This window comes from Tamandua tetradactyla, chromosome 12 (genome assembly GCF_023851605.1).
Source record: "Tamandua tetradactyla isolate mTamTet1 chromosome 12, mTamTet1.pri, whole genome shotgun sequence".
NCBI lineage: Eukaryota > Metazoa > Chordata > Mammalia > Pilosa > Myrmecophagidae > Tamandua > Tamandua tetradactyla.
In genome coordinates this window covers 54491250-54511411 of record NC_135338.1, presented here as the reverse complement: position 1 = coordinate 54511411, position 20162 = coordinate 54491250, and the positions used below count along the sequence as shown (strand labels likewise).

The following is a 20162-nucleotide window of genomic DNA, read 5'->3' as shown; positions in this document are numbered from 1 at the left end:
AACACTTCTAAATCATTGTGGTTTGGAGCAGCTGTTTCGTGAGGGGCGCTTAAAATTTCTCCACAGGGTTGTTAAAAAATCCACAGTAAGTGCTCAATACTTGTTAGATCATTAAATCTCAGTGACTCCCTTAAACTACTTACCCACCTTAATACTTCCCTGAATTCTTTCAGCTGATTGTCTGGGACCTCTGTTCTGATGGCTTCCAGCCACTCTGGCATGATGCACTCCCACACAGACTGACTGACCACATTGTAGGGGATCAGGCAGAGGATGCGGTTCAGACCTTCCTTCAACTGAGTCACTGTGCTGCACGACTTATCCCAGTACCCGCCAACCTAACAGGGTTTCCATAATCACAGAAGAAAAAGAACAAAATGCATTTGCTACAATTACACTCAAGTACTCCCTCAAGGAAACGAGTACAGAAAAAGACCATGACCCACTACATCTGAACCCTAAGCCAAAACTCTGCAGAATGAGCGTTGTAAGAATTCACAAACCACAAGGATCATTTAGCTAGAAAAAGGGAAAATAGCTATGAATAGGTCCAAATACTAATACCCGATTACATCTGAATTATGCTACTGCAGGCTTTCCAAATAACATAGGACTTAAAATCCCAAAGATGTATTCCTGACAGTATGAGCATTCTTTTGGAATATTATTACTTTCAAAGTCTGACTAACCCATTACAACATGTGCAGTTTAACCTGTGCTTCAGAGGACACAGGCTACTACTATATATCTTGGTTTGAATACTGTTCATTATGGAAAATAAAACAGGATGGAGTACTTCTTTTCCCCTATGCTGCATATTCTGTCACTATTTTTTTCTGTAGACTGACTGAATCCATGAATAAGAAAGTCTGGCACATTTTACTACCTAAGATAGTATCTTAATTTTATATAGCAGAAAAATAATTAAAAATAGGAATTTAGGTTCTGCTTATAATCCTGCTGTTAGATAAGGGACCTATATTCTTATTATAAGCATCAAAGTAGCAAAGATTGCTGGTCTTGAGTCTTTACCATGCAACACAAAATAGATAGAAAATTACCTTATTTTAAAAGAACCCAAATTTAAAATTTTGATTATTATAACTGGAATTCTATGTTAATCCAAAGAATCAAATCAATTTGATTGTAAATCTCCATATCCCTTTGGTGCGATACTGACCAAATCCAACATAATTGACTAAATATTTTAAAGAAGTGACTATATTTCTGGAATTTGTGCGTGTGTGTGTGTTGTGTGTATGTGTGGTAGTTATGGGCACAGACTCAGAAGAGCAAGCACTATATTAAGATCTTGGAATGTATCATTGCAGAGGTTCCTTTGGCCATGTAATCATTTCTTCTTATCTTTCAGATCACACCAACCCTTCACTATTCCAAAACAAACACTAATAGAAAACATATCAACACAAAGAATGTGGGCAAATGAGAAATTTCTATTACGCAAAAGTTCAATTTTATTTGTGAGCCAGTAGGTGGCAGCAAAGAAGAAAAATATGTTTTCATACATGTACGGATGGCTATATCTTGGAAATCAAATAAAAGCTGCTCCTTTTGATGGTCTGTGTTCTACGGTATCTTTAAATGTCTTATTTTAAAACTCTTTTAAACTAAAGATTGTCTCAAGATCTTTTTGAAAGTAAGCAGAAAATCACAAATAAAATGAAACTTAGAAATACTTTGAAAAAATTCCGTGTATTGCTGCTAAAAACCGATTCTGGGTATCTACCTTGCTAAGTTAAACATAAATGATAAATTATATTGTATGCTGGAAATCTAGGGTCTTCCCCCCTGCACATCTGAAGCCTGTGATCCAGTGAGGCAGAGGCAAGAGGATAGGAACAGAGAATACTCACCCTACCAACCAGAGGAAAAGCAGCATTTGGCAGTCACTGAACCTTTGAGGCATTTCAAAAATAGACATGAACCCACAGGAATTATTGCCCTTCACTAAAGGGTAGGCTGTGGGCCAGAAAAGGACTGATCCTAGCAACTTCACACAGAGACTTTTTTTCCGTTTCTTAATAAACATATTCATCTGTGTCAAGAAAGAATATTTTCTGAGATTCTTAAAGACATCCCATAAATTGTCTTGTCATCCTTTCCCATCCCAAACCAAAATCAAAGCAGTGCATCAAGCCAAATGACGCTCCTATAATTGATACATTTAGCTGAACCAACTGAAATAAGGAAAGGTACTCTTCCACAACACTGATGATGGTCTAATAGCTAAAGCACACTTCTCCTTCTTGCCAAGGTTCAAGACATGGGCCTCCACTTACCCTGGCAAACTCCATTGGTTTGGGAAGAAGGCACATGACCATGACATCAAAGCGAACATCACACACTGTCTTCAGCCACTTGGTGACAAACTGAGGCTTCAGTTTTTCCACCAAACTTCCGACTTCATCATCCATCATGTATGCCGTGGAGTGAAACCACTGGAATACCATGGCCACCAGCCTGGCCAGGCTCTCTGTGGGCGTGTTCTCACTGGGTGTACAGAGGCTCACCTGAAAATAGGCACATTAGAGCCCTGCTTCAGCCTCCATCCATCTTTACATCATTATTACATATACAGTAAAAGACAAACAATAAAAAAATAAAAGAGGTCCCAGATAATCCATTTGAAATAGGTAGCTTTATAAATAAGGTGCTTATTCAGAAAACTGTCCCTCTCTACAGGAAGAGATGGATTGCAACAATAATTTCCCCTCTGTATTTCACTTTCCAATAAGCCCTTTTCTCCTATAAGAAATCTATAATATAATCTGCACTAGACAAATCCTTTTTAAAGTTGTCAATAAAATGATATTTCATCATCTTCTGTAAAAAATAATGAGTTCTAAAATTATGAGTTTATTTAGAATTTTTTATCAGTAACAATTCTGTCACTGTGGACCAACCTCCCCCAATTCGTCACATTATAAACAGTCATCTTAAAACAGCTCATCATTCATTCATTCTGAAATAAACTTTTACTGAACACAAAAAATAAATAAAACATTGTCCCTGCCTTCAAAGAGTTCAAAGCAATAGTCATTTTGTTGTTAGATCATAAGTTTTACGTAACAAGGCAGGAGAAACCAACAATTAAAGCCTAGTTTTGTGAAGACTTTTTCAGAGGATCACATTAAAAGATAAAACAGGTACACCACTATGGTGACATAATCCATGTGTCCAATAAGCAAAAAACAAAAGCTTGCTTCTTTGCAGAACTTGTAAATTCAGCTTGCTTGGGACTTTGGGTCTCTGTATTGGTCTCCACTGACTGCATGTTGCTGGTGAACTAGCAAACACATTCCCTCTCAAAGGATCACACTGGTTGGTTTGGCTGTCATTTCTATCTGGCCATTCTCACAGACACTGCCATAAATACACAAAAATCTCAAAAAAGACTAAACTTCCCCCCAAAATCCTGTAATAGAGGTTGGGATGTGAATTATCTGTAAATTATATCAAATCAGTGTTTGACAATATGTCCAGCAACTTTCCCATTTGTTTCCTGGCAAAATGTGCATTTCAATCAATCAAGGCCCTGGTACAGAAGGTTTCAACACCTGGCTATGCATTAGAATCAGCTGGGGAGTTGTTTTTTAAAAAAAAATTCTGGTTTTATTTGTCTACATTCCCAGGTAAATCCAATGTACAGTCCAGGGTCGAAAGCCACTGCCCTGAAATACAGAGCCATATTTCTAAGTTTAATTTTTCACTACTATTTACTTCTTTAAAAAGAACAGAAGACATTCCTCATCGGTGCAATCTTGGAATGAGAAATAAGAAAGTGGAGAATAGTTAACTTCTTTTTCTTACTAAGAACCATATTCCAAATTGACTAAGTAGTCGCTGGTCATGTTTATCATCGTCCTTGTTATCAAAGTCAGTATTGTCCAAGGAATGGTGGGAAGAGGAAAGTCCCAACTGCCTCCGGCGATTCAGTTCATACTCTCGCTGCTCAGCATGGAACTCGGCTTCTTTCAACAAGCTGGAAAGAGGAGTTATTTGAAATTAGACTATCTGAAACACATTACTGATTGCCAACTAGTCAGAACCGATTACTTCTGGAATACTCAAGCATTACCAATTGTTCTTCTTCAGATTGATAGGAGTTAGTCCAGGAGGCCTGTTTTCATTTCCTTATTATTTTGTGCTCCATTTCCATTTTAAAGATGAACTGAGGCACAAAGAGACTACTTCCTATAATCAGAGTCAAACAGAACTGACTTATGACTTCGACTTTTGTTCACTAACTATAACACTAGAACTCAATGCGTCTCCACATCTATCTTGAAACTAGGTGGACAGAAAATGCATGATTCAGGGAGAAACTGGGGAACTTATACACAAAAAGAAAAATATCCAATATCTAGCACTCAAAGACCTGAAAGTGAAACAATGAAGATTCATTTCTCAATCTGTTAAACAATTTTTTAAAATAATATTAATACCCAATGTTGGCAAGAATGCAGCAAAAGCTAGCAATTTCATGCAGTGCTGTAAATTAATAAACATGCTTTTAAAAAGCAATTTGGTAATATATTAAGGGGTCTTAAAATATTCATACCCTTTGACCCAATCAACTCACATCTGAAATCTACCCTAATAAAATAAAAAAAATAGGAACAACACTTTGCACCAAAATATTTTCCCAGAGTTATTTATAGTAGAAAACACTGGAAGTAATCTTAATGTCTAATGATAAAAGAAAATAAAGAGGAAAATAAGTTATATCTAGATGAATATTACGTCTCCACTAAAAAATGTTTAATGGGGAAACTATACGGCAACATAGACAAGAGCTAAGGGTATAATGCTATATCAAAAAGACTCATGGATGCACTGTGATTATGGTTATACCAACAAAACATGCATTTTAATAAAACTAAAAGAACATGCAAAACTGATGATGATGATAGCAGATGGCTGATAATTTTTTCTTTTTCCACACATTCTATAACTTTTCATTTGACAAATATTGATTGCATTTATAATACGTCAACCACTGGAATAAGAGAAGAATGAAAGACTTTGACCCTACCCTTAAAAATGTGCATGCTATTATTTTTCTTTTAATTTTTAAAAATCTTGCCTCAATGAATAGTATACAAAAAGAGACTAACTCTAGACGTCATCATTTTTAAAGCCCCCTTCTCCACCGTGTGTTATTAAGAGAAAGCCACAGCCTCCTCCAGGATCTTACAGCACAGTCTCCTGGGTTTCCCTAGTACCAAATTACTCGGAGTTCTTCCGCACCACTATATTAGCAAGTAGGTCAGTTGGGGCTTGTGTTCTTTCCCCTCTCCCCACTGGCTAGCGCCTACTGTATGTCAAAACTCAGACATTCCTATGCCCCACCCTTCATTCTGGTTCCTCCCCTTCATTCCCTTAATTCTCCAGGGTTCAGAGGTATTACTGCGCTTATCTGACAGGATTTTAATTAAGTGCTTGTGAGTTTATAGTCCCTGGACTAGGAGGGATTTGAGGGCAGAGACTACATTTTATTCTCTTCTGTCTCCCAAGTACCTAATACAGTGGCACATAACCGACATTTGATAAAAACATTTATTGCATGAATGAATGAAGACATCATCATTGTAGCATTGTGGGAAGGTGAGTCCCTGGGCTGAGGGCATTTGCGGTTGAATTAAAGTTATAAATCTCAACGTGCGGAGGGAGCTCAAAGCCAAGGTGGACTTTTCAGAGTCAGCTATAAATCCGCTGCATGTTACCTGATCACAGCCTCCACAGCGCAGACCAGCTCCTCGGCGCCACACTCTCGGGTGTTGATGGGCGGGGGCGACGTCTGATAGAGGTGGGTCTCCGCAGCGGCCCCCACTTCATTACTGTGATGGTTTGAGTGGCATCTTTTGCAGTACCGAACAGGCCTGTTCCCGTGACGACCACAGCAACCTGCTGAAAAGCAGGTGACAACTGCTCTTCTAACATGGGAACTGCAATTCTAGACGCAAAAAGTTAAATCAATTCAAATTAATGGCTGAAGTAAATGTGGGTAATAATTGAAACAAATGGAAACTTTAACGGGTTACCAGAAGTGAAGAAATTTCTAAAGTGCTGCTCGTTTCCAAAATACAGGTTATCTCTAACCCAGTTTGATTTCAGTTACAATTAAAAATACAGAATGAGTGTGAGTGGTAGAAACATTCAAAATATCAGTGGAAATGAGTTGGAAACCCCTCTGTAAATTTACCTCAGTTATACCATGGGTGGGGAAATCTTTTCTGGATTATTTTGAGGTGGTGTTTCAAGAGTTTTTAGCAGAAATCTGATGAAAAAAAATTAAAACAATAGTCCAGAGAGAGGAGAGGAACCATCACAGCACATTAGAAAAAAAGGAAAGGAATAACTAACTTTTAAAAAAATCTCCTACCCACTAATGAAACAGCAAATTTCCATTGCAGCTCCTCTTTCTTGCTGTATTCAAGTAGAAACAGGCAGTTCTGCTGCCCTGAGTTGATGACCCCAAAGCAGGCCTTTTCACTCCCACCAGTACCCTCTCTGTAAAGACCTAATGAATACATCAACTGACACCACAAGAACATACCAGAACACAGCAAGAACTATTCAAAGAATCAGTCATTGGTATCAACTACAGGAAAGGAATGAACAGATGAAGTGATAAAAATGAAAAAAGCCATGTAGCATAAGAGAGATTCCACAATTCAGAGGTGAACTGACAAGTAGGCAAACAGAAAAAGCAGTATCCATGTGAAGCAATTTGAAGGGCAGTCAGAAAACACATCTGTGACGGTTAATTTCATGCGTCAACTTGGCTAAGTTATAACATCAAGTTGTTTGATCAAGCAAGCCCTGGCATGATTGTTACTGAGAGGGTATTTAGTAGCGGGATTTAAATCATTAGTTAATTGGTTGCATATAGAACTGTCTACATCTACAAAGAACAAAGGAGATTGCCTTCATCAGTGACAGGAGTCTCCTGATCTGACCAGTTAGAGACCTTAAAGCGAGAACTGAGAATTTGAGCAGTTAGAAAGAATTTCTATCTTTACTTCAGCAGCCAGCTTCACCTGGAGAATTCAGCATCACTGTCATCAGAGCCTCCAACTTGCAACTTGCTTTATGGAATTCAGACTTGCCTAGTTCCTTGATCATGTGAGCCAATTTGTATTAAAAATTTTCTTAATATTTACATATATGTATATGTTTGTGCGTGTGTATGTGTGTGTGCGTGTGTATAATGTCAGTTCTGATTCTCTGGAGAACATTGACTAATACAATCCCTTAAGAAAAATATGTCTCCATGCCTGTTAGAGATTCTATCACTATCTATTTTGTCTTTGTGTCCAGAGAACCTTCTAATCTTTCAGTAGTGCTTAATACAGATGCAAACATCCCTTAGGGGTGGGGGTGGGGATATAGTACCCTAAGCCATTATGAACTCAGAACTTATTAAGGATCTGAGACCCCTCCATGACAATTAACTAGGAGAAGGCAAGCACAAAATCTACATCAAAATGTTGCTGATGTGAACTGCCTAAGGAAACAACCATTTTCAAGTAAGACGTATGTTCCATTTTGATTTTAACACAAGTTTGCTGTGTTGAACACAAGGTTCAGGATACTGTTGCTGGGCAATATCATTTTCTGAACAGAACTCAAGAAATCATAAAGGCAAGACAATGATACTCAGGCTATGATATTTTACAAAATCTCCATCTCTCCATCAGATAATCATGTGTTCATCATCTTAAGATTTTAAAATGTATATAGTCTATTTTTTCATTCTATTGTTTTAAAAAATTATTTGTTAAACACAATATGTTTCTTCTGCACTGAAGAATTATTTTTCTTCTCCAGCATTCAAGTTATTCAGCCCTGACTTCTCCAAGCCATCTCCAAGATGGCTGTATTTCTGGCTTTGTGACCTTTCTTTCTCTTTCTCACTCTAAATTTCATTCTGTAAACACACAAATTCTTATCAGTTTAGAGCTTCTCCTGCCCACCCACCAGACCAATACCATCCACCACTGGTGTGATGCCTGTCAGAGTACAATCTTAGGTTTACTCCTTCCTTTTGGTTATAATTATTCTTTGTTCCTTTGGGATTCCCTATGTTATATAAACAGTTGGATGTGGGTATGGGTTTGGTAAGGAGTTATTAGCTATAATAAAGTCTTAAAGTTAAGGCCTGCTTTTTCTCACCATATTTTCTACTGCCCAAACAACACTAAATCCAAAATCATTTCAGATCTTTTGGCCATTTTCCTATAGACTTCTTGGCTCATTACGGACAAGAAAGGAAACTTTTTCATATTTTTTTTCTTTGGTTAATATTTTAGAATGTAACAAATATTTAGATTTTATTTAGATATTTAGAGATAGGATAAAGTGACTACAATCTTTCCCAAAGATTCAGTTGTCTAAATAATGTAGATACCAATTACATTAGAAAGAAATTCAATAGATTTATAGGTATCCTGTGAAAGGAACAAGGATTTATGAAGGGTCCACAGCACAGCTGATAATACTAAGAAATCAAAAAAGCGTTCAATAGCCTGGGGTCCTTGCTGCTCACAGTCTGCCCAAGTATGTTTTCTGTTTGTTCTCCCGTATGTGTCCATACTTATTCAAACTCAGGTAAATAATGACACATATTCTATGTCTGAGTTGAGTCCCAGGAGGACTCTCTCCACCCCTGCCTCCTGAATCTGGGCTGGCTTTGAGACTTGCTTTTGACCAATGGGAGGCAGCAGAAGTAAAATACTGTGGCTTCCTCATTTCAAGAGGCCCTTTAACTTCCATTTTCACTCTCTTGGAATACCACAGCCTTGAGAACAAGCCCTCCGGAGGATAAGATACCCCAAGACACCCTAGTCATCCCAACCTTCCAGCTGAGGCCCCAGACATGTGGTTGTGCTCATCTGGGGCCAGTCAACCTGCCAGCTAACATTACATACATGTGTAAGCCCAGGTATGACTAGGAAAATTGCCCAGTTGATCCCAGGCCAAACTGCCAACTTATAGACTTATGAGCAAATAAATGGCCAATGTAATAAGCCAAAACCAGGTTTGGGGATTTTTTATGCCATAATTGAGACAGAAACTAACATGGAAGTGGGGTACTGTAATAACAAAAACCTAAAACATGTGGCATTGATTTGGGGACCAGGCAGCAGGTAGACTGCAGAAGAGAAGTGAAAAGACTGATGTTGAAAACTGTAGGAATAGCAAAAGAGCTGTTAGAGAACACTGGAAAAGGCAGTGAGGAAACTGGAGGCTTGAAAAAAGGTGGCCTATATTTTGTAGTAGTGAACAACTGGCAAAATTGTTGCTGCAAAAACTTGGAAGATAGATGGTCCAAATAAACTTGGAAATGTAACCAAGGAGATTTCTAGGCAGAAGGCTAAAAGCGCCAGTTAATTTCTTCAAGCTGTATTTGATAAGGTATGGGAGAAAAAAGACAATTTGAAAAGAGAGCCATTCAACTGGCCAGCAGAATTCAGAGAAGAGAAAGAAGAGTTCAAAAGCGAACCTCAAGAACAAGGTAGAGGGCAGAGTCCAACCCATGTGAAGGCAATAAAGAGGTGCATAGTCCATAAAGAACTTAAAAACAATAACAAAACTAATTTATCCAGTTACAGCTGCATGACAAATCACCCCAAAACTTAGATGTGTAAAACAACAGACATTTATTATGCTCATGGATTTTGTGGGTCAGGAATTCAGACAGACCATAGTCATGTTAGCTTTCCTCTGTTCCATGATATCTGGAGCCTTGCCTGGGAAGAATTTTATGGCTAAGGATAACTCCAACATTTGGGAGCTGGAAGACCTGGTACTTGAAATCCACTTCTGAGATGACTTCACTTTCCAATCTAGTACCTGGCTTGGAAAAGTTGATGGATGACTCACCTAGTTTCCTTCACTAGAGTATCTGCACATGGCCTCTCCATCTACAGATGACTTACACTTCTCACACCATGGTATTGGGTTCTGAGATGGAGCATCCTGAGGGTAAGTACTGCAAGAGAACCAGGAGGAAGCTTCATGGCCTCTTGTGACCCAGCCTCAGAAGCCACAGACTCACTTCCGCCATGCTCTGCTAGTCAAAGCAGCCACAAGCTCATCCCGATCCAGGATAGGAGGCTTAGACTTCATCTCTCAATGGGAAGAAAACCAAAGAATTTGCTACTTCCACAGTCAGTTTTCCAGCCACAACTTACTTCTTTTATTCCCACATGCAAAGTGCTTTTACTCCCTCCCAAGAACCCCTCAAATCTCACTGTAATGATTGCCCTAAACATTGTAGAACAGAGATGAGTCATCTCAATTTTAACCTGTCTAAATTTCTGACCCACAGAATCCATGACCACTGTAAAGTGGGCCTCAGTGCCACAAAGTTTGGAGTTGATTGTTATGGAGAATTTGTAACAGTTTCTAATACCTGGAAGTGAGGTGCTGCTGTAATAAAAACCAAAAATATGAGACTTTGGCTTTGTGAGCAAGAAGAAGCTAGAAAGGCCTGGAAGCAATGGGTCTTAATTAAGCCTTAAAGAAAAGGGAGGAAAATGGAAGATGGAAGCAAAGGGACCCATGTTATGCAGTGGTAAAAAGTTTGGCGTAATGTTGCCCAGGTAGTAGAAACTAGGAAACGTACTAAATGAGCTCAAGATCTAGCTAAGGAGATTTTCAGGCCAAGGATTGAAGGTAACACTCAACCACCTGTGGGGTAAAACATGAGAGGAGAGATGGACAAAAAAATGACTTGTTCCACTTTCAGCTAGAATGAATGTAGAGGGAAAATATTTAGCTGAGGACAGTCTTCATAGCCAGCATGGGTTAGAAAAAGTTTCAGGGCAAAAGTTAAATCCAGGATTCTATCAAGAAAATGCGGTCTCAGGGGTGGGGATGGGAAGAATAAAGACAAGAACATGACTGCAAAATCCTTTGTTAAGAATTCAGAATGTAAGATGGTATAATATAGACCCCTTTAGACAGGCAAAAGGCCTTCTAAGGAAATTAAGGGCATGCCTCACCCTCTATATTAACCAGTAAGTCTTCTAAGAATCTAAAAGTTTTTGTCCCCAGCATTCTCACAGAGAGTCAAAGGATAGAAGGGCTTGCCTTGAAGAAATCTGTACACTTGACTTTTGTTTAATGAAGTCTATAAATTGATATAAAAAAGCACACAGAGCTTTTAATGGAATTTACTAGCGTAGACTGAAAGGGACAGAAATAATTCAAAAAGAAAAAGGCTTTTGGACTTTCAAACTTCTATGAGTAAGAAGTAGACTGAGAAAACCCAGCTCTAAATAGAAGACTATTTTTTATGAAAAAAAAAGGGGGGGGGTAACTTAGAGGGCAGAATCAAGAGTCCAGAGAATGGAGACCAGAGCCACAGAGAACAACTGCCAGGAAATGGGACTGACATCTAACTAAGTATGCCCTATTGAATATCAGAATGTCTATGGACCAATAACTACTGTCTCCTGTTCCCTCCCATTTTAAATGAAAGTGTCCACTGCTGTGACTTGTCACCATTGTATATTGGCCATGTGGGAGGCAGACAATTTATCTTTCATTCACTGGTTTTTGCCTCAAGAGAGACCACACCTAAACAGCTTCATCCATACCAGAACCTGATTTAGATGAGGAGAGCGTAGATCTCAAGTCAAGATTCTGCATATGGGGGGTCAAGATGGTGGCTTAACAATGTGCGCATTTTAGTTCGTCCTCCAGAACAACTACTAAATAACCAGAAACAGTACAGAACAGCTCCTGGAGCCACGATAGTGACCGGACACATAGCGTACCCCAGTCTGGACCAGTTGGATTGGCTGTGAGCATCCCCCAGAACCATGAGTTCCCAAAGCTGGGGTGCCCAGCGCCCCTCCCCCACAGGTCGCTTCCCAGAGGGGAAAGGAAAGGACTTTACCAGCAGCAGGGACTGGGCACAATCAAACGCCAATTGTGGAACTAATTAACAAATTCTGACTACTAAAAATAGGCCCCCAGCTTAGGTGAACCTGATCAAAGCGGAAGTTGCTCATTTTTGCCCCAGCGCCAAGGGGGCAGAACTGACAGAAAAAGGGGGGAAAAAAAAAGAAGGAAACAGAGGTTTTTGTGGCTGTGTATCTACAAAGACTTGACTGCCTCTGGATACAGCGGCAGGACTTTTCAGGCTGCAAATGCCCCAGGCATAGGCAGAAGTGAGCTCTTTTGGGGGCTTATCTGGAGCTTGTGCCTTCCCCAGGGGAGGGGTGAAGCCCCACCCAGGTGGAATCCCTCCATCAAGGAATTCAGACAACAGGGCTTGGTAATTTGAAGCCATTAAAACCAGCCTACAATCTCTCCTCTGTCTCCACCACGCCCCCAGCAGGGAGAGTCTGCCAAAGTTAAAGGTACCACATCATCTTATGCTGGCAGGACCTGCAGTCAGACAAGTGCCACCTACTGGGCAGGATAAGAATAACAGAGTCCAGAGACTTCACAGGAAAGTCTTTCAACCTGCTGGGTCTCACCCTCAGGGAAAACCGACGCAGGTGACTCTTTCCTCCTGATAGGAGGCCAGTTTGGTCTGGGAAAATCTGGCTGGGGTCTATAGTATCTAAGTAGACCCTCCTAAGTGTATGTGGGGGAAAGGTACCACACAGGCAGGGCAAGAAACAAGAAAACAAGAACTGAAAAATTCTCCTCTGTTAAACAAAACTTAAGCTAAAGGTCCAGATAAAGCTGAACAGAATGTCAAAGAACAGATAGACAACAAATTCATCCAGCAAGAAAACCCTAGATAAAAGAAGTGAAAGCAATCTCCAGAATAAACTAATTAAGGTAATTAAATGCCTAGATGCCAGCAAAAAATAATAAATCACTAGGAAAATTGAAGATATGGCCCAGTCAAAGGAACAAACCAACAATTCAAATGACATACAGGAGCTGAAACAATTAATTCAGAATGTACGAACAGACATGGAAAACCTCATCAAAAACCAAACTGATGAATTGAGGGAGGATATAAAGAAGGCAAGGAAAGGACAAAAAGAAGAAACTGAAAGTCTGGAAGAAACCGAAAGTCTGAAAAAACAAATCACAGAACTTATGGGAATGAAAGACAGTAGAAGAGATGAAAAAAACAATGGAAACCTACAATGGTAGATTTCGAGAGACAGAGCATAGGATTTCTGAACTGGAGGACGGAACATCTGAAATCCAACAAGAAACAGAAACTATAGGGGAAAAAATGGAAAAATATGAGCAGGGACTCAGGGAATTGAAAGACAATATGAAGCGCATGAATATACATGTTGTGGGTGTCCCAAAAGGAGAACAGAAGGGAAAAGGAAGAGAAAAACTAATGGAGGAAATTATCATTGAAAATTTCCCAACTCTTATGAAAGACTTAAAATTACAGATCCAAGAAGTGCAGCATACCCCAAAGAGAATAGATCCAAATAGACATACTCCAAGACATTTAATAATCAGAATATCAGAGGTCAATGAGAAAGAGAGGATCTTGAAAGCAGCAAGAGAGAAGCAATCCATCACATACAAGGGAAGCCCAATAAGCTATGCGCAGATCTCTCAGCAGAAACCATGCAGGTGAGAAGATAGTGGGATAATATATTTAAATTATTAAAAGAGAAAAACTGCCAACCAAGAATTCTATATCCAGCAAAATTGTCCTTCAAAAATGAGGGAGAAATTAAAACATTTTCAGACAAAAAATCACTGAGAGAATTTGTGGCCAAAAGACCAGCTCTGCAAGAAATACTAAAGGGAATACTAGAGACAGATACAAAGACAGAAGAGAGAGGTGTAGAGAAGAGTGTAGAAAGGAAGATTATGAGTAAAGGTAAAAAGAAGGAAAATTAGATATGACATATAAAATCCAGAAGGCGAAATAGTAGAAGAAAGTACTACCCACGCAGTAATAACAATGAATGTTAATGGATTAAACTCTCCAATCAAAAAACATAGTCTGGCAGAATGGATTAAAAAACAGGACCCATCTATATGCTGTCTCTACTCAAAGGACACGAGGCCAAGGACACAAATGGACATTTACACACCAATGTTTATAGCAGCATTATTAACAATTACCAAGAGATGGAAACAGTCAAAATGTCCACCAACAGACAGTTGGCTAAACAAACTGTGACATTTACATAAGATGGAATATTATGCAGCTGTAAGACAGAATAAAGTTATGAAGTATGTAACAACATGAATGGACCTTAAGGACATTATGCTGAGTGTGATTAGCCAGAAACAGAAGGACAAATACTGTATGGTCTCACTGATATGAACTGACATTAGTGAATAAACTTGGAATATTTCCTTGGTAACAGAGACCATCAGGAGATAGAAATAGGGTAAGATATTGGGTAACCGGAGCTGAACAGATACAGATTGTGCAACAGGACTGAATATAAAAACTCAGAAATGGACAGCACAATATTACCTAACTGTAATACAATTATGTTAAGACACTGAATGAAGCCGCATATGAGAATGATAGAGGGAGGAGGGCTGGGGCATAAATGAAATCACAAAGAAAGATAGACAATAAAGATTGAGATGGTGTAATCTAGGAATGCCTAGAGTGTATAATGATAGTGACTAAATGTACAAATTTAAAAAATGTTTTTGCATGAAGAAGAACAAAAGAATGTCATTACTGCAGTGTGCTGAAAATAGATGGTAATTAATATTTTAAAATTTCAACTAATGTGTAAGACTAGAGCAAAAAATGTTTATTTGTTACAAATCTATACTTTGACTAGTGCATCTCCTAATATAACTTATGTAGATAGTTGATTGAACACCTTAAGAACATGGAACTTTGTATAGGACACGAGATTTTGTTGGTTTGTCCAGGTGATGCCCTGATGAATCCCAGAGTGATATGATCAGTGAGTGGAAAAGTATTTGCAAAGTCCCCTTCGAGGAATGGTGAGAACAGGGGAAAACTCAACTTCCCCAAGTTGAATTCTTGATATTCTCACAAGCAGTGTGGACAACCAAAGCTATAGGCTGAGCCCCCAGTCTTGGGGTTTGTTCATACGAAACTTAACCCCACAGGGGATAGGTCAAGCCTACTTAAAATTAAGCCTAAGAGTCACCCCCAAGAGAACCTCTTTTGTTGCTCAGCTGTGGCCTCTCTCTCCAGCCAACGCAGCAAGCAGACTCACCACCCTCCACCTGTCTATGTGGGACATGACTACCAGGGGTGTGGATCTTCCTGGTAGCATGGGACAGAAATCCCAGAATGAGCTGAGGTTCAGCATCAAGGGATTGAGAAAAACTCTAGAATGAGCTGAGACCCAGAATCAAGGGATTGAGAAAACCTTCTCGACCAAAAGGGGGAAGAGTGAAATGAGACAAAGTGTCAATGGCTGAGAGATTCCAAATAGAGTCGAGAGGTTATCCTGGAGGTTATTTTTATGCATTACGCAGATATCACCTTGTTATCCAAGATGTAATGGAGAGGCTGGAGGGAACTGCCTGAAAACGTAGAGCTGTGTTCCAGTAGCCATGTTTCTTGATGATGATTGTATAATGATATAGCTTTCACAATGTGACTGTATGATTGTGAAAACCTTGTGTCTGATGCTCCTTTTATCTACCTTGTCAACAGATGAGAGGAACATATGGAATTAAAATAAATAATAGGGGAAACAAATGTTAAAATAGATTTAGTTTGAAATATAAGTGATCAATGAAAGGGATCAGTAAGGGGTATGGCCTGTAAAAATTTTTTTTTTCTGTTTGTTATATTTTTCTGTCGTCTTTTTATTTCTTTTTCTGAATTGATGCTAATGTTCTGGGAAACAACCATGATGATGAATGTGCAACTATGTGATGATATTGTGAATTGCTGAGTGTATGTATTGGGAATGTTTGTTTCTTGTAATTTTTTTAATTAATAAAAAATTAAAAAAAAAAAAAAGATTCAGCATATGGGGGAAGAATGTAGATAATGTTTGACCAGCGAACTATACTCAACACTCCTCCCATCAAGAAGTGCGGTTCAAGTCTCCTCCCTTTGAATGTGGGTGGATTTGTGGCTGCTTCAATCAATAGAGTACAGAAGACAGGCAATTTACCAGACCCTGTCCAGATCCCTGACTCACAGAATCTGTGCACATGGTATAATGGTTGCTATTTTATGCTGCTGAGTTCTAAGTGCTTTCTTATGCAGTAATAATATCTGGAATACCAATTAAGCTGATCTGCTTTTTATTATCATCATGCACCATCAATTCTAAGCAATATTAGTTAATAAAATTCTTTTCCTCCAAAATATATTTTATTGGTCTAAGTTCTAAACAATTGCTGGGATTCCTGTTGAGTTTTAATAATATATATGTAAGCTAAAGACAGTCCCAATACATATGGACTTAGCTACATGTATTCATTTTGAAATTAAACTAGAGAGATTTCCCTTAGATTCAGATTCAGCTGGGCATTAATTTCAAATGATCAACTATAGCCATTCTGTTTCTCTGATTTGAATTTTAACACACACACACACAAAACACCCCAAGTGGATGTACAGAATGACAGAATTGAAGTAACTCAAGTTTGGTGTTTAACTTTACAATCATGATGGTATTATTGTTTATTTCAAATCTACAGTTTAAATGTAGAAATAATGCATCACTACAAGAGGTGGAGACACAATATGTGCCCAAAGTAAGCTCAAACAATTCCAAATGTTATGAACTTAATGGAAGTTCTCCAAATTAACTTCTTATTAAAGGATAAGTAATAAAATGAGTTAATTTGAAGCTTATTATTAAAAATACTTTTATCATATAGACAGTGGGGGGCATTAAAAAAATGATCCACTCTAGGCATCAAATAGTTTAAGTATGCCACCAGAATGTGAATATCCTGACTTAGGAAGTGAAACTTTTTCATTCTACTGCCTCCATCTTGTAAAAGATTCTTAAAGAAAGAAATGGCCTCAGGATAGAGATCAAATAAAGAGTATGATCATAAGACTGTAAGATCTTTTGTTAGGACTTCAAAAAGATACAAGGCGGTACCTACTAGACACTCTCAGACAGGGCTTCCAATAATTTTAAGGGAAGACTGAAATGCCCAAAGTAGAAAAGGGGCTGTCTCAAAAGGAATTATACCATATGACCTGGCAATTTCACTCCTACATAAATACCCAAAAGAATTGAAAGCAGACACTCAAACAGATATTTGTACACTGATGTTCATTGCAGCATTATTTATAATATCAAGAAGATGGAAGCAACCCAAGTGTCCATCAACAGATGAATGGATAACAAAATGTAGTATATACTTACAATGGAACAATATTCAGCTATAAAAAGGAATGAAAATCTGATACATGCTACAACATGGATGAACCTTGAAGACATCATGTTGCATGAAATAAGCCAGACACAAAGGACAAATATTTATGGCTTCTTGCAGACTAAGCAAATTCATGGAGACAGATAGCAGAATAGTCATTACAAGGGGTGGCAGGAGGGGGAAATGGGGAATTATTGCTAAGCTACTCATACTCGCTTTGGTTTAGGATTGTTAAGTAAAAGAAATGGCTTCACCCTTGGGCATTGCTGGGAGAAGACCCCTCTCCAAGGAATGCTTTTCCAGAAGACAAATATATTGACCTCCAGGGGCTTTCTGTGAAAATGGAGTACAATCAAAAGCACTGCAGATGAGCAACACCTGGTGACAAAACTAATTTCAGTCCAATAGAGATACCTAATCAGAATGGAAAACTATACCATACTAATTAATGTATACCTATTCCCCACTTTGTAAGACCCCCCCCCAATGTATAATGGAAACTTAATGTCAGCCAATCAGAATAATCCCTCATGTACTTCTATGTTCATCCTATAGGAACATCCCCTTTCCACTCCCTGTGTGGAGTTCCCCTCTATTTTCTGAATGGGATGCTGCCCGATTTATGAGTCTCTCAATAAAGCTGTGAGATCCTAAATTGCTTGAAAAGTTTTCCTTTTCTCAGATAATAAAAAACACATCAATTAAAATCATTTTAACCATTTTAAAAGAACACTTCTTTGACATTAAATACGTTGACAATTTGGCATAACTTTCACCACTATCTATTATCAAACAGTTTTCATCATCTTCAACTTCTACATGTAGGAAACAGACACAGAGAGCTGCTCAGCTGTAACATTGGGCATTTCTTATTGAAAAGGAAAGATGTCTCAGAGAGTAGAGCTAAGAGCCCAGGAGAGAACAATGGATTAGCCAAATACTCCCAGGAAACACAACCAGATTCTAATCAAGTCATTTTCACTATCCTGGAGAAGAGGAACTGTTATGGACAAACAACTGCTATCTGCTTCCCATTCTTTCCATTTTTTAACAGAGTTCTATTGCTGTTATCCTGTCCTTATCTCACCACTGTGTGTTAGATGTGTAGGTGAAAGAAATCTTGCCTTTTTTAGTTCACTGGTCTCTGAATCAAAAGAAGCTACACCCCAGGAACTTCATCAGTGACAATGCCAAATGCATATAAGGAGAGATTGGATTTTAAGCTCAATGCCATAAATGGATAACCCCTTTGGGGGTCTTAGAAGATGGCAACTCTACTTTGCATGTGGATAGAATGTAAATAATTATGTCCAGAGGGAAGATCATGACCCCAAATTTTTTCAGCTCCTTCCATAAAGAGGATGATTCTATTTCCCACTCCTTCAATTTTGGTTGGCTTTTGGCTTAGCATTTGACCAATGGAATGCAGCAGAGATGACATTGTGTAACCTCCAATTTTCAGTTGTAAGAGCCCTTGCAACTTCCATACCTGCTATTTTGGAACATTGCTATCTTGTGAACAAGCACAGGCTAGCCTCCTGGAGACATCTCTGAGATACCTCATGATAAGAGGGAGGGTCAAGCACCCCATTCATCCCAACCATCCCAACCATCCCCCACTTAGCCCCAGACAAATGAGGGAGGCCATCTCACCCAGCCCACTCAGTAACTACTGCAAATATATTAGTGACACCAGAGGAGTTCAGCAGAAGAATGGCCAAGATGAGCATGAGTCAAATTGCCAAATCACAGAATTTGATTGTGAGCAAATAAGTGGTTGTTGTTGTAAGCTACTAGGATGGTTTGGTATGCAACAACAAATAAGTTAAATAGCCCTCCAAATGTACCCATTCATGCCAAATTCCAAAAAAAATTAAATGACTTGTACAGTCACAAAGGTGGTGGGACTAGAGTTGGCCAAAATCCAACTATCACACGAACTAGTCCAAAACTCTTTGTATGACAGCATATTACCTTCTCTTGTACATTTCAACTACTAGAAAAGAGATGGAAATCGGTTAGGGAAATTGTTATGAAAAGTGGTTAAAGGAAGTCTAAACTGGGGAATCATCTTTAGCTAGACAACTGATTCAGCTTTACATATAAATAAATATTTTTCATTTATAACCAGTCTGGGTATAATTTTGACACACATATATTGGACTATTTAATACAAAACTTTAAAAAAATATTTTGGCATACAAGATGCTTCCTTTATTAAAATTATGTTCCATGTATTATACTGTTATTCAAACCTTTTTGTAATTAGAGTCCTATCCCAGAGTTATGCATATGCTTTCATTTCAGATTACTTATCAAAAACACTGTGGATAAGATGGATGAGCAAAAGCAGAAATGAACATAGAGAACTTTCAGACACAGCAATGTGGCATGCTTAATTATTTCTTTTCTTCCTTTCTAAACACAGTGGCATGGACAGACTGGGAAACCATGGTGCAGTAATGAGGCATATGTCAATGAATGAAGCTACATACGTACACAGAAAATCATTCCCCACCACACAGATGTTTTGCTCTTACCTTCTTTTGACATATAGCAGATATCTCAGCTATAAGGGGAGGGTATACAAAATATTAACAAGAAAAAAGAGAGCCCATTTTAAGTAAGGGCAATCATGAAAGGGAATAAAAAACAAGCTTAGTAACACAATCTCTGGATTTGGCCAAAACAGCTTCTGACTTATCTTATAAATCAGCAACCACTTATACTGACCTCTATTCTCAAAAGACACAGAATATATCTCTTTCTCATCTGGTAGTATGACTTTAAGGTTGATGCTTAATGGGATTAAAAATACCTCCACATGGCAAATG

The 20162-nt window shown here is 38.5% G+C and overlaps 1 protein-coding gene across 1 annotated transcript in view; it reads right to left on the bottom strand.

Annotated features, from left to right (window-relative positions):
* UNC79 (unc-79 subunit of NALCN channel complex) overlaps positions 1-20162 on the bottom strand; it is a 244941-nt gene that overhangs the window by 172194 nt on the left and 52585 nt on the right. Inside the window, exons 10-14 of the mRNA XM_077123417.1 lie at positions 19869-19897; positions 5748-5977; positions 3832-4003; positions 2301-2531; positions 148-338 (exon numbers count right to left, since the gene is read on the bottom strand). Coding sequence (XP_076979532.1) covers positions 148-338; positions 2301-2531; positions 3832-4003; positions 5748-5977; positions 19869-19897 — 853 coding nt within the window. The remainder of the gene's footprint in view (positions 1-147; positions 339-2300; positions 2532-3831; positions 4004-5747; positions 5978-19868; positions 19898-20162) is intronic.